General features: G+C 47.4%; 1 protein-coding gene across 4 annotated transcripts in view; it reads left to right on the top strand.

Moving 5' to 3' along the window:
• LOC135920597 (uncharacterized) overlaps positions 1-15,160 on the top strand; it is a 214,307-nt gene that overhangs the window by 55,045 nt on the left and 144,102 nt on the right. For all 4 annotated transcript variants that reach the window (XM_070536206.1, XM_070536204.1, XM_070536205.1 and 1 more), the window contains exons 4-5: positions 6,471-6,678; positions 9,151-9,291. In XM_070536206.1, coding sequence (XP_070392307.1) covers positions 6,471-6,678; positions 9,151-9,291 — 349 coding nt within the window. The remainder of the gene's footprint in view (positions 1-6,470; positions 6,679-9,150; positions 9,292-15,160) is intronic.

Raw genomic sequence — 15,160 nt, 5'->3', positions numbered from 1 at the left:
TTTGGATACTGGCGCTCTTTGGTGTTTACAAGTTGCACAGATTTTAGCGAGCCATCAGATATCTGCAAATTCAGAACGGGTGGCGTTCCACTCTGAATAGTGGTTTTGTGGTGTTTACTGTGAGCAGTGCTGCTGTTTGATCGTCAATTTTCAGTTGCTGATATGCTTGACAAAGATCCAACATTGAAAAGAAGGTTCCACCATTTAGGTTTGCGAACACTATATCTGTAGTTGGTAGCGGGTACGATGCCTACGTCACTACTGCATTAACAGTACTCCTGTAATCACCATAGACACTAAGTGTACCATCGCTCTTCCGAACAAGTACTAACACGTTCCATTTGGTATGCTGCATTGGGTTTAGGATCACTTGGCGATGTAGACGATCAAGCTCCTGATCCATAAGCACTTGCAGCGCCACTGAAATTGGGTGAGCTTTGGAAAACTTCGCCATCGCACCGTCATCGAGTTCCAGGTAAATTAAAGGAACCGTATAGTTGTCAATATCTTTCTTGAGGACATCTGGGTGTCATCCCAGGACCTCTGTGATCTCTTGTGCTTGCTCTCCAACGTGGTTGGCCCCCTTCACCTGAATGTGAAATGCCTAAAACCAATCTCGTCCTATGAGGTTGGACCCGGTGCCCTTCATAACGAACAACGGCAGCAGATAATCCTTTGATCTCAACCTCACACGAACTTGTGCGCAGCCCAGGATGTGTAATTCTTCACCTCCCCATGTGCGCAAATTGAGCGGCTTGCTTGAAAGCCACAGAGTGTTTTTCTTCCACGTTGTGTAGTCCTTGTCCTCGCTTACTAGGGAGCATGCCGCAACTGTATCCATCTAAACCTACACTGGCTTTCCTTCCACTCTCAAGCCCACGATGAATTTGGGGCAGTGTGTAGGCACTGTGTGCAGCTTGCAGCAGGACTCACTGACAGATAGTGGGTTGACACTGTGTGTCCGTTGCTGCTTGTTTTCGGTGCGTGGTTCCATGTTTTTATTTTTCTTCGAGATGCCGGCACGCTCGACGTGACCTTTCTTGGAGGATAAACTGTTTTGAATTTGTCGGCTGCCTTGAATTAGCATGTTTCAAGGTCGTTCGACCGTCGCATCGATAGTAGTTTCGTACTGACGTATGCTTTCCTCCTGGCTTGATTTCCGACGTCCTGTTAATTTCCCCTGAGCTTGACACTCCCTTGATTCCTCGCTGCTGCTTTGACGCACTTGACGCACACGGCTAAGTCCAGCGCGCGTTGAAATGTCAGGGCTTTTTCTGCGAACAGCCTCTCCGGAAGATGTTCGGCCCAGACGCCGCGGACGAACCTGTCCTGGAGGATCACATCTTGGGGCGGCATAGTTGGGTTCACTGCGGAAGTTGTCTTTTCGGTGTCAGGCGACGTCGTCGATGTTGTAGCTGAAGGCGCGCTCTAAATTTGCAGTCGGCTGTCGAGGTTTTGAGGGCTGCAGCTCAGCTGCTGATCGACTCGTCTGGCCATTGGCCGCGTCTTTGAAACACGTACCGGCTCTAAATCTCGGATGTCCGGATGTTGAAGTGCCACCTGAGAAGTTTCACTAAATCATTGAAGTTGACTTCTCCCGGGATCGTCGGCGCTATCAGCGCGCACACAGTGTTCGAAAGTGTCGGCTCCACAAAGCGTGAGTAAAAGTGCCCGCTTCTTCGCTTCGTCGCTGACATCGCTCACCATGAAGTAATTGTGGAAGCGCTGGACCCATGATTCCCAAGATTTGCCCGAGAAAGGCTCGACAGCACCATGAATTTGCCCTGTAGCTATGGCCTTAACATCTAAAACTTATCCGCTTCGCAAATCCTGCCTCGTCGCCAGTGTTATTTACGGGGTCTGGCCCCGTCGGTGAATGGAGTGCGTCGGTTGGTGGCAGAAAACACACTGAGCGTATTTTCTACAAGGGACGCAGGCGAGAGCTGCATGTGTTCCGTGGGGCCAACACTAGGTCCCTGTCCGGTAGCCTAGACGCTAAGGGTGACGGAGGATTCTCAGAACTGGACTCGGGATTAGGTCGCTTCCTGTTTTTTCCGTGCTGGTGCTTCGTCCAGCCGAGGAGCGGTGGTGCGCCACTTGTACACAACGCACGCTTTCGCCAGCACAGCTACAAAAATTGCGCCATCGCGCAAGACACAACCGAGCACATAGTGATGTATGTTGTTGCAACATTATGTGGTAGCAGCTTAAAAAAAAGAACAAGAAAACCGGCACAGGTAAGATGACAGCACGGTGTTCCAAAGGCGGGTCACAGCATCACACACGTAGCACAGAATGTGGCAGTGCAAGACTCATATTTTTGCCAAAACGCAGAAGCATCAACCTCCATCGACAAAAACATGCTTGTATCGTCTGCTGTTGGCGATAGTTGCCGACTTGGAACAGCTTTGCTCTGCGCACTGCCGAAAGTTTGCCAGCTTTCAACAGACATCGCGTCCCCAAATCGAAGTGCGGAGGCCAGGGCATTCGAACCACTCGAGCTAACTAATAAAAAAATAACTTATAAGAGAGCAAACACAAGAACAAATCCTAGCACGGCGCGAAATTTTGCTAGTCGCCAGCACGCGAAGCTGCCAACTCGCTGTTGCATGTTGCCAGTCGCTGGTTCCCTATTTGGACAACCAGAGGGTGCATGCGAACCGTACGCTACAATGCGGTGTAAGCGTAAATGAAATTTTGTGTCCGATCGCGACGACCATCCCCTTTTCACAAACCGCCCGCGTGCGGTGCGGCTTGCGGCGATGGGCGTCTCGAGCGTAAATTGGCCCTAAGCACTCCCCACACGTGGGCCGATCAGAAAAGAAAGTGCAATAGCGGCCTGACCCGCGGCAGACATGAAGTAGGCGTTAAGCGTTCCCCACACGTGAGCCGATGCGGAAGATAGTGCAATGCCGGTCCGACCCGCGGCGAAGGTGTAGTTCGCCATTATGTGCTCACATACACGGCTTCTTTGGTCATGCTTCTTCACAGAGTTCACAGATTTGACAGAGGAAGGGCAGTGAGATTTTTTGCAACGTGAAACCGTAAATTGCATTTTAAAGGATCAGTGAGGATTGATTGCGCTTGATTATAACTTTATTCAGGGTTCTTCATCATTCATAAAATATTTGCAGAATTCCTTGTAAGTACTGTTGTTTCCTTAACGTCCCTTGCTTTTATACAAGGGCTCCACTGGTGTCAAAGCCTTTACTATCGCATCTGAACATAAATGTGCAGAAGTATCAAGAGCAGGTAATATGTGCTATAAAATTTAGCATAACATTTCCCCCCCCCACACTACATGCTTCTTGCTAATGTGTTGTGAAAACAATGGCATTTTGCAGATCGAGCTTATCTTGCTGACAGTACATCTTTGCAGAGCAGTATTTATGTTAACATTTTTAATCTAGCTGAAATGGTCGAATGCAGACAATAACATATAGTATGAAACAAATCAAGCACCACTGTACACAACTACAAGCATGAGGGTAGCCCAGTGAAGATATGGCCGTCTCAAGCTTCGTTCTCCCTGCTATAGCGGTACGCCGAAAACGAAAAGTTTGCTTCAATCCAGCTTTCAATCCCAATAAACAAATGGCTATCTGTATTTCTGTATGCTGCGAACTCAGGGACTGACAGCATTAGGTGCACCAGACCTGTGCGAAAATTCTGAGCATGCACTGCCTCGCCAGTGACAATAAACGAGGTAGACTTACTTGTTTGAAATGCTTCTTTTTGCCAGTTGAGGTGCGTCGGTCACCTGCCGACATAAAGGCATCTGTAGTCATGTTAGTGTGCCGCTCACACGAATACCTCCTTGAAAGCGGTAACCAAATATCCAAAACCAGGGAGCGATCAGCGCGGCGACCCCCATAAGCCGCTGCAGCAGCAGCCGTATTAATCACTAGGTAATGATGATGGTATTAGTTTTGATTTTGCCAGCGCCACTTCTCGGTTGTATAGTTGACAACGCCACCACTCTTACTTTAGTCTCATTGCTGTAGGTACAGTTTCCGTTCTCTATGTTTACACAAGTGTTCTTTGTTGACGCGCTCGTTTGTCACGCGTTGCGCTGTCCTCCTGGCGCTGCCCAACCGATCGACGACGATGCGGATCCATAGCCGATTCTCGCATTCGAAAAAGAGACCGCAGGCGTAGGCGAGCATTCCGTCCAACGCTGACGACGTTCACACCGATGCACCAAGGAGAGCAATTAGAGGACGCGTTCGCTATTCGCCGCTGTCACGAAGGAACTGCGGGGAGGCGAGGGAAAGGGCGCGGGCTCTCGTGCAATCGAGTTAAGAGGATGGGCGGCAAGGACGCGGGGGTCGAGGGGGGAGGGGGGTTGCTTGTTCGTTCAGGATCCACGCACATGGATCACTATTGTCGATGGTTTCTGCATGATTACTCTTGAAGAGAAACGAACCCTCTCAGTAAAGAACAACAGAAAATTATGTGTGAAACAGACGTTTTTCTCGCAGTGTTGAGTGTTCGTCCTGCATTCAGCAATGTAAGCTTTAGTAAAGCGTTTGACTGTATCACTTTTGGGATTTTATTAAATAAACAATCTTTCTACGGAGTTCACGGGAGCGCTCTTGAACTATTCAATACTTACGTAAGCAACAGAAACCGCTCAGTAAACATTGGCGGGGCGCAATATTCCTTTCCCAACAAGTTAATTGGGGGTCCCGCAGGATAGCATATTGACACCTTTCCTATATAATGCCTTTAATAATGATATTGTCAATGCGAATACAACACATTTCATTATATATGCGGACGACGTTACTTTACTCATTTCTGGACAGATCGCAGATCACTTCAAAGTAAGGTGTAGTAAGCTATTTACCTGGCTACTCTCTTGGCCTCTTTCTAAGGCGCTACAGGTTAATTTGCCAAAATAAAGCTGTGCTGTTCTACGAGAAAACTAAGCTTCCCAATTCAAACAACGATAAAATGCATGGCGGGCAAGAACAGAATTTGTTGACGAACTCAAGATGCTTGGTGTCACATTTGACTTTAAGCTTTCCTGGGACACGCACAATATTAAGGTTTGCAAAAAGCTTTCATCTGCAGCAGGACTGATTTCACGCTGTCGCGCTTTATATCTGTCATGGTCTTTTTCAATCACATCTTACTGCAATTTTGTTTGGGCAACGGCTACTTCTACCAACATCGCCAAGGTTATGACAATTCAAAAGAGGGTAGTTCACCATATAGCGAAGAATACCTACTCCACGAATGCAGAATATGCTTTCCGCGCATATTTTTCCTGCAACATGTATTTACGAATTTTGCATTTTAGCTTCCTTCCTCTTCTCATCGATTGCATTTCGGGAATTTCTAAGCAGATTCGCATCATGACAATTTCACAACAAACATGGTAATACTACGAATGATTCTACGTGGTTCCTCCCATACTTCCGCACAAATTATAAATTGCAGATGTTAAAAGACAATTTGCCTATATAATAAAGAAATTTGCCGACATTCATCATAAAACTTTGGTTCAAGTAAGACAATACTTTGTTAATGGACAATTCATTTGCCATTTTCCCTATGCTTAAGCTGCTAGTATCTTAGTATATTCTAAACGTTATTGGGTATTCTTGTTTACTTACATTATTGTGTATGTTCAATGTTGTGTAATCGATTATCTTGTAGAAACTATATTCTTTCTTATCGCTTTGTTCTGCTTTATTTCGTATTTCGAGTTTCAGTTTGAGTTTATTCGATTCATAGCTTCATCACTGTCTGTTTCCCGACATAATATGTTCACTATTGCGTAATTGCCATATTACTTTGTAATATATTCAGCCTTTTGTTATCCTTTATAATATGCATTCGCGTTCCTTGGCTAGTGACGATATGTTGAAACTACTGCCTCATCACGGCTTCTAGGGCCTAGTGAAGCTGTTTAGACCAGCGTTTAGCTCTAGCATGTGTTTCAAATTTGTATTTTGAAAAAAAAAAACAGTTTTGATTTGATTTGATATGTATCTCATCAACAGATGTTTCGCCATACCATGGACTAAGCGCTACTTTATCTGCCCCTAGAAATATATGCACTTACCACAATTTTAAGATCCTGAGTGACACTACTAAGGACAAGAAATTGACAAAGGCAAATGTCGCGAGACTGTTCAGTGGTTAGCACGTCCATTTACACGTGCAATTTGCAGCAGGGGTGCGCGTCCGATAGACATTTAGGTTGATTCCTTGATCTGGATTGAGGAAATTAACTTTTTTTCTTCTTGCTTCTTGGGATACAAGTATGACAAGGTGGCCGGCGGCGACAGGGTAACAGAAAAGGCAAGAAGCATTGAGCATCCTCCGTGATAAATTTTAAGCGCTGTGAAACTATTATTCTGTAAAATGCATTATTAAAGAATTGTGTTCAATATAGGCGATTCAATATTACCTGCCAATGAACATGACATACGAGTATACACTTGCGATTTCTAATGCAGGTTCGAGTTTCGCCTATTCGCTGGCAGGAAACCTCAACACATCCTGTACCAGTACCCAAACCCGGATGTAAAGGACAGTAAGGAACCGATCGCCTGGCGCAAGTTCAATGAAAAGGACCATCCTCTAGATGCGCCGGTCTCCAACAACCTCGTGCGCGCGGGAATGCGCATTCTTCGCATCACCTATGATGAAAATCTTGAAATACAGGTGACACTAAAAAGACGAGAACGAAGCATTTGCGCGGCATGTCAGAATTGCACTATTTTCGTACAGGTTTCCTAGTATAACTGCGTTACTTTCTGACGAGTACATAAACCGAAAACAGAAAGCCTTAAACGGTTTGTTCTTTGGTTTATGTCGTTGTTGCTATGCGTACTGCTATACGTTGAATCATGCGGAAGAATTGAGCCCAATCTGTGCTGCTTTCGTAGCATTGTTTGTAATAAGTTCCTATGCTACTTATGCTTTACTACAAGACGACCAATAAGGTAAGGTATTTGTCGCGCTGTCTTGACAACGCTTAGAAATTCTATATCACTGCTTGGCTCCAACGTATGTACTAAAACGGATACTATGCCAGTAGCAATTCAGGGTGCGAAGCAAAAACAAGACGACGATGATATAAAACGAAGAAAAAGTGTGGTGGAGACAACGGTTTCAGGAATATCAAGGGATTAACGTGATCCGCGTTGAATTCTCGAGCCCTAAAATTAAGAAAATGCGGCACAGAAAATCGTGGGCAAAACACTAAATTATTAAATTTGTAAGTGAACTTAATCCCCACGGTAAGCATGGAAGCAATTGGTACGAGATAACTAAATCTCGCTTTCGAACAGATTGAAAGGAGGAGTCGTGTGGCTACCGAACATACTGTAAAATCAAGAATTTGCGGTGGAATTGGGGTAGTAGCAATATATGCTCAGTTGCTGTAATTGGAGCTCGTGGAGAAAATCACAGACGTGTTAAAGAATACACTTAATAATACGAATCTAATCGGAGCACAGCTTTCAATGTCTTTCACGTGAGTTGTAAAACATCGAGAATGGTGAAAAATACGCGAGTCAATCCCAAGTGACGCAAGAAACAAGAAAGGTCCGTGATGCTTGGCAAAGCGAGTTGCTGAGGATGAAATTAATTTCGGAATCATCGGGCGCTTACCCGCGCTGCCGTACGACGAAGGCACGCATGTAACACTCATCCGCACTCACGTGTCTAGCAATCCAGTTGGGCAGCCAATCTGCGCTAGCACGCATTCTGCGGCGAAACCTATTATAGTGCGCGGTCTATGGATGTTGCAAGTCCGGTGCCTGCACCTTTCGATGCATTGCCAACATCATCCGAACTGGTGCTGACCCACTCCCCAAAGGACAACAATACCATCGTGTCTACATCGACCTCCTCTCCACAGAGATGGTGAATGGCGATTCCTGATGCTTTCGCCCGTCCGTGCCGAAATTTGCAGGTCTTCCACGTCTTTCTGCACCACTGCCTCGTTGCGTGCGGCCTTCCGTCGAGAGAGCAAGGAAAGTTGCTATGTGGCGCTAGCGACTAGTTGCATCTCAGCGCCTTTAGCACGCGACATACCCTGCACCCCAAGGTCTCTCGATGTCATGACCTCGACCCACTGCATGCCACCTAGAAGCACCCACTGCGGAACTCACGTGAAAGACACCGTTCCTGCTGCGCAGACGCAACGTTCCCTCTTGAATTGGTGAGCTCCTCGCGGGAGAGCCCCGCCTCTCATTGTCGTGTGTTGAGGTGTGGTATGGATATCAGGTCGGGGGTCTACTCCCTATGGCCATGCCGTGTGGAAGAGCAATACGTGTTTCCCGCGGTGCAAAAATTTATGTGGGCATGTCGCGTGGTACATACCTACATGTGGAGACTTGTTGGTTCAAAGTTGCCACCAAATTGCTCGGAATTCTTTTCACCTGCGAGTGCAGCTCCAACCCGGATGACAAAATAGAGCTGGTGATGCGGGTGAGAAATGCCGCCACGGGCACGTGGTTCAAGCACTAAGGAGGCCTCCCAGTGCGCAGAGGAATAAAAAGACGCGCTGACTTTATTCACGTGTTGTTCCAAGAAAAGTTTAATCACAAACACTCTCCTCGTGCGAATTACCACGTATCACGCCTTTGACTTTCTGCGGCAGTGATAGTAATTTCTGGCATTATCTGCATTGCCAGTCACACACCATTACAGCCCTTGTCTCATGATGCCGCTGGGATCACAGGGAAGGTGTTCATCCCATCACCATGCTGGAATGCCACAAGTGCAGCTCTACGTTTTTTTCGCAAATGTAGGAAAGGTGGTATGATACGTCCGCCACCACCACGTCGTCTTAGCGTAACTGCAGCTATGAGCAGGGGAAGCTTGCTTTGCTTCAGTTTAACCGTCTTTAGAAATGTATATCCAGTTGAGAGAACTTTCTTAAGATCGGAAAGCTTGTTTATGCGCGTTAATTATAAGTGGACCCACTCAGCAGCGGCGGAGCAGCAAATGTGAACGGGAACAGCAACTGTTGCCGGAAGGAAAGGGTGTCCGAAGCGCATGGTGTTTCTTAGTACAGTAGGATTCCTGTGCAAAAAGGTGTGGAAATACTGTTAAGCATTAATAACTATTCTTCGATGTCTCGTGAAATTTCTAACATTTATTACAAATTTATCCCACTTCCTGCAGTTTTACGTTGATTCTGAGCCTTTAATGGGTAAACGGCTGGTTTTCATCGACCAACTGAACCATGTGAGCATCACGACGGACAACGGGTACGTTTTCGAAGGCCACTACACGGCTGAGGATCCCTTAGGCCCTTTCGACGTGGTAAGTCTTGCAATTCCTCTAAAAACTAAATTTTTTTCTGCGATTTCACTTCATACATTTTCAAGCGTTACTTCGATTTCCACCTACATCGCATGGTTCTCATTCACTGTAATGTTTATATTCGCTCTCACTTGCTAAATGTGCGCAAACAGTTTACAGCCATTTATTTAGAACGCTCGCGAAATAAAATAGGCGTGTCTCGTTTAATTGAGTCGTCCTAATTCATTGAATGCACACGTCACGGGATAAAAATGGCGTCATAACTACGATTTTTGTACTCAGATGGGAATTCACCTTGGCGGTATATATTCTTCAAGGTACTTAATGGTGCGAACAAACAAAGTAGCGAGAGCTAATCCTTGCTGTTAGGGACATATTCGCCCACTTTAGCATACCGCAGCAAGTAAAATGAGAAAATGCTCCACCATTTCACAGTACAGCAGCAAAACAATATGCATAATCGCCGGGTTTCACTCACAAGATATCACCATCGGTCCTGCCAGAGGCCAATGAAGATGCTGACTGATTTATGCGGATGTTCAGAAAACACTTCCATGAAGGCGAATTTGAACAATAATTTGGAGAATTTAGTTAAATATGTTTGTGATATCATTATGCTCCGCAAAGCAGGAGAGAGCAGCAAGGACCCATTATAAACTCTTGTTTAGTAAACCCACGAGTAATCATCTCACACACTACTCCAATGCGAGGGGCACGCTCGTTTTCATAGAGTATACCGTGTTATGCACTATAAAAATAGAGGAGCCAAGGCACCTGATCAGTGATGGACCGGATTGGTCCCTTTTAATGGAACGAATAATGATGATGAATCACGGTTTACAGGATGGGCGCAACTGCTTCTTCAATACGATTTTCAGCAGTATTTCCATTTTTGTTTCACATGATCAGCTAATCAATTTTTTTCACCACATGAGTATAAATCAAATACTGAAAAATAAAATGCCTTATGCCATAGAACCACGTCTTGAACTTGGTCTTTGGAGGAAAGAGGCACCGGTCATAGCGTTTTCCGTAGTTGAGAAAAACGAAAGCGGTTAACCAGAAACATCATCATAACAGGGGCTAGATTTAAATGCCTTTCATATCTGAATGGTAGCGAATAAGACGTACATTCCGCGGAGGAGGAGGAGGAGGAGGAGGAGGAAAAACGTTTATTGAGCTCAAGAAAGTTGTATGAATTTCGCGGAGTCAGATGGTGTCTTCCATCTTCTTGGCAATGGCCGTCTGCCCCTAGTCCAGGGCTCCGCTGGATGCCGCTGCTAGCTGGGCCCGTCGGATTAGCCCTAGTTGGACGTCCTGACGTTCGCTGGAGAGCATTCCTTCCCATTGCTCCGCACTCGGGTTTGGTATTATTGGTGCCGCATTTGTTTTCTGGCCGGCCCACGTTATATGGTAGAGCGTGGGTGTTTCCTGGCACCATGGGCATTTGTCAGTGCACTGTGTGGGTTGTATTTTGCTGAGGGTGTTTAGGTTCGGATATGCACCCGTCTGTAGCAGCCTCCAAGCTACGGAGTCCTCTTTAGTGAGAGAGCTATGCGGCGAGGGGTACCGCTTCCTGCTGCCCTTATAGTGGTTCAGGATAGCCGAGTATTCTCTGGGGACTGGCTAGGTTTCCTGGAGGTCATTGGCGGAGGGTGCTCGGTATGCAGTGTATCCTCGAGCTACCCTGTCGACCTCATGGTTGCCTTCCACGTCCGTGTGACCCGGCGTCCACATTATCGTGTGTCTAATTGGTTGTTCTTTTTCTGGGTTTTGTGTGTGGGGATCTTCAGAGCGGAATATGCGGAGCGCTCTGTGACCTATTCTGCCGAACATGTAGTTTCGGCATGCTGTTTAGGAGTCGGTTAGGATTGTTAAGGACTGCCTAGTCCGATAGCCCTCCGCTGCCGCTAGAGCGACGGCCGCTTCTTCAGCCTCGCCTACCATGCAGTCCCGTAGAGATGCGCTGACGATTTCTCGCATATCCGAGTTTATCACCACCGCTACTGCGTTGGGGTTGGTCTGTCTCGCCCTTCTGGTGTATGTGGCTGCGTCCACGTATACCGTTGTTGCTTGGGAAGCTAGTGACTTTTGGATGTATTCAGCTCTCGCCTTCCTGCGTTCTTCGTGTAGGTTGGGGTCCATGCTCTTGGGAATGGGAGCCACCTTGATTGTGTTTCGTATTTTGTCCGAGATAGTCGTGGTTCTTTGGGTTTCTTCCATCTGTTCGCTGCATCCCAACTTCTGCAGAAGCTCCCTGCCAGACGGAGTCTGTTGTAGTCTGCGCACCTGAGCAACATGTTGTGCCTCTCTGAGTCCTTCGAAAGTGTTATAAAGTCCTAGCGCCAAGAGCTTCACCGTGGATGTGCATTGTGGTAGGTGGAGCGTGGTTTTGTATGCCTTGCGTATGATCGCGTCTATCTGCTGAACCTCGCTCTTGATTGGGTTGTAGTACGGGAGACTGTAGGTAACCCGGCTGATCACCAGACTCCTAACCAACTTTAGCGTGTCTTCCTCTCACATGTCTGAGCGTCTGTGGGAGATGCGCGTTATCATGCGAGCGACTTGTAGAGTTGATGTCTTGGGTAGAGCGAGAATGTGTGAGCAGCGTTGATTCGACTGTATCCACATGCCCAAAATTCTTATGAGCGTTTTCTCCGGTATTAGTTTTCCCTCGAGGTAGACGCCAAGCTTGAGCTCGTCGCTAGTCGGGACCGTGTGATTCTGTTTCCCTCTCCAGGCTCTGAGCACCTCAGATTTCTCGGTGGAGCAGGCTAGCCCTCTTGCCCTCACGTAGTTCTCTACGCAGGTCGCAGCCTCTTGTAGTCTTTCTTCTTTTTCTTTAAGTGATCCCGTGTTGATCCAAATGGTTATGTCGTCGGCATACATGGCATGGTGTATGCCCTGGATCTCTTTGAGTTGTTTCGCAAGGCCGATCATTGCTATGTTAAATAGCGTTGGTGATGACTTTCGACATCTAAATTTCCAGTGGAACACGAGCAAATGCTTCTCACGACAGTGCGAGATGACTTTATCAAGTTTCGGTAGAGGAGTTCCCCACCTACATTTTACCTTCATAAATCTGGTTTTTCCAAAAGTAACCTCTGCTCTTTTTGTAATGAACCAGGAAATATTGACCATTTCTTTATTTGTGGCCACCGTTTCTCCCCCATTCGCAGAATGTTCCTCTTATTTCCAACTGGTATTCAGGGTTTAGCAATTACAAAACCGAATATTTAAGGTTGCGCTGCTGGGCGTAGGCAATTCCCACTGCCACACGTAAGATTGATAGATAGATAGAATAAACTTTAATGTCCAACGGAAAAAGGTGATCTACCAACCCCCCGACGCACAGGTCAGGGGGCGAGTGCCGCCGCCTCAGATGCAGGCTGGGAGGTCTTGGGTCCCAGCAGCCTCTTCGGCCAGTTGGACGAGCCGGAGCTGGAGCTCAGGGTCCGAGCTGCGCAGCAGGGTCTCCCAGGTGTCTCTACTATCTATTTTGTGCGTTCCCCCGGGAGAGTACGGACATTCCCATATTATGTGGTCGAGGGTCCCTCTCGCCCCACAAAGATTACACTTATCGCTCCTGGCCTCGGGGAACATGTGGTTCGCCATAACCGGGTGCGGATATGTATAAGTTTGTAGTCGTCTCCACGCGACTGCTTGTGTGTTGTTTAATTTTGGGTCTGGCGGGGATACCAGTCTACGAGCCAATCTATAATGCTGCGTGATCTCCCCATATTTTAGCATGCGCTCTCCGCTCCCTCGGTCATCGAGGGGCCCTGTAGCGGCTCGGCGGTAGAGATCTCGAGCCAGCTCGTGGGCCGCCTCGTTGCCGGGGACGGCTTCATGCGCCGGAGTCCAAATTATTTGAATTTTTCTATCTAGCTTTCTCTGGCCTAGGATTCTGGCCGCTAAGGGCGAGATCCTTCCCTTGCTAAAATTTTGTATGGCAGTTTTGCTGTCACTGATCACAAATTTCGCGTCCGTTCCAGCGCAAGCTAATGCGATCGCAATTTCCTCGGCAACTTCTATGTTGCGCCCGCGCAGAGTGACAGCAGTCACGGGAATACCCCGGCCGCTGACAGCCGTTGCCACCGTAAAACTGCCGCTACCTCCCGCCGCATCTACATAGGCCACCTCATGCTCCGAGATATTACCGAATCTAATTTTTAATGCTTCGGCTCGTTTATGCCTCCTGTCTTTGTTATGTTCCGGGTGCATGTTTTTTGGCAGAGGGGGGATAATCAGATTTTTTCTAATTTCCCTATCTACTTCCACCTTTTGGGTGGGGCCTCTGTCCGGGTTTATTCCAACTTTGGCCAATATGGCTCTTCCTGTCTTCGTGGTGCTAAGTCTCTCAATTTGAGAGGTTCGCACCGCTTCCGCCAGTTCTGCCCATGTGTTGTGCACTCCTAGAGCCATCAGTCTCTCTGTTGATGTACACATGGGCAGTCCCAGCGCTCGTTTTACGCATTTTCTCATTAGAGAATCAATCTTTTCTCTTTCCACAACTTTCAAATCGAGATATGGCGTTGCATTGCTCACCCGGCTGAATATGTACGCCTGTATTAGCTTAAATAAATTTTTTTCCTTTAGCCCTCGACCTTTGCTGGCCACCCGCCTAATTAGGCTCAGGGTCTGTAATGCGTGATTCTGCAGCCTCTTGAGGGTCTCGCCATTGTAGCCGTGTGACTGGAGAATCAGGCCCAAGATTCTAATTTGCTCTACTATTGGTACCTCTTTACCCGCCACCTTAATTTTGATCTCCGATGGTGCCTTGCACCTTAAGTGTTTCGGATTGTATATAAACAATTCTGATTTCTGCGGCGAGCATGCTAGGCCTCTCTCGGCCGCGTAATCGACTATGATGTCGGTGGCGGCCTGGAGCAGGCTTTCGACGGCTGAATCACTTCCCCGGTTGACCCAGAGGGTGATATCATCCGCATATATACTAAATTTTAATCCCTCGAGCTTTGCCAATTGCTCGGGGAGTTCTCGCATAGCCACGTTGAAGAGTAGGGGAGACAGCACTGATCCTTGGGGCGTACCCTTACTCCCTAGCTCAATTGTGGGGGATTCCAGCGTTTGGAACCTCATGCAAGCAGTTCTTCCCGTCAGGAAGTCCCTGATGTATCGATATGTCCTGGTACCTACATTAATCTTGTTCAGCCCTTCCAGGACCGCCTCATGCTTTACGTTGTCAAAAGCCTTCGTGAGGTCCAGTCCCAGAATTGCTTTTGCATCTTTAGACCTTGAGTCTATTATATCATGTTTGATTTGGAGCATGACGTCCTGCGTACACAATTGAGGTCGGAACCCGACCATCTCATGTGGCCACAGATCGCCCTGCTCCATGAAGCCCATCAGTCTGGTCTGGACGACGTGCTCCATCAATTTCCCCACGCATGAAGTTAAGGAAATTGGCCGTAAGTTTTCCAATTGCGGAGGCTTCCCGGGTTTTGGTAATAAAGTAATGCTTGCCGTCTTCCACTGTTGTGGGAGCTCGCCTTTTTCCCAACAGGGCTCAGGCAGTCACGCTACGTTTACTGCACACCGGGACGTACCCCACTACGTATTTCATAAATAAAATTCACCCCGAAAGAGATATTTGGAAAGAATGTAACGTGTGCGATGGCATCATTGACATCAGGCACATGCTAGCGGGCTGTCCCGCGACTCTCGCCGACCCCGACGAAAAATGGCTTTACTGGCACAAGATGATATCAAGCTCTTCATATCAAGATCTACTACGGGCTGTCCACGATGACGCCATAAGGCTCGGCCTGGCGGTGCCGATGAGGACGCGGCCCGCCTCGGTCTGGAAAGACCGGGCTTCAGGGCACTAATAAAGTTTTGTGAATGAATG

Source organism: Dermacentor albipictus, chromosome 3, assembly GCF_038994185.2.
Source record: "Dermacentor albipictus isolate Rhodes 1998 colony chromosome 3, USDA_Dalb.pri_finalv2, whole genome shotgun sequence".
Lineage (NCBI taxonomy): Eukaryota > Metazoa > Arthropoda > Arachnida > Ixodida > Ixodidae > Dermacentor > Dermacentor albipictus.
This window is presented reverse-complemented; position numbering and strand designations above follow the sequence as displayed.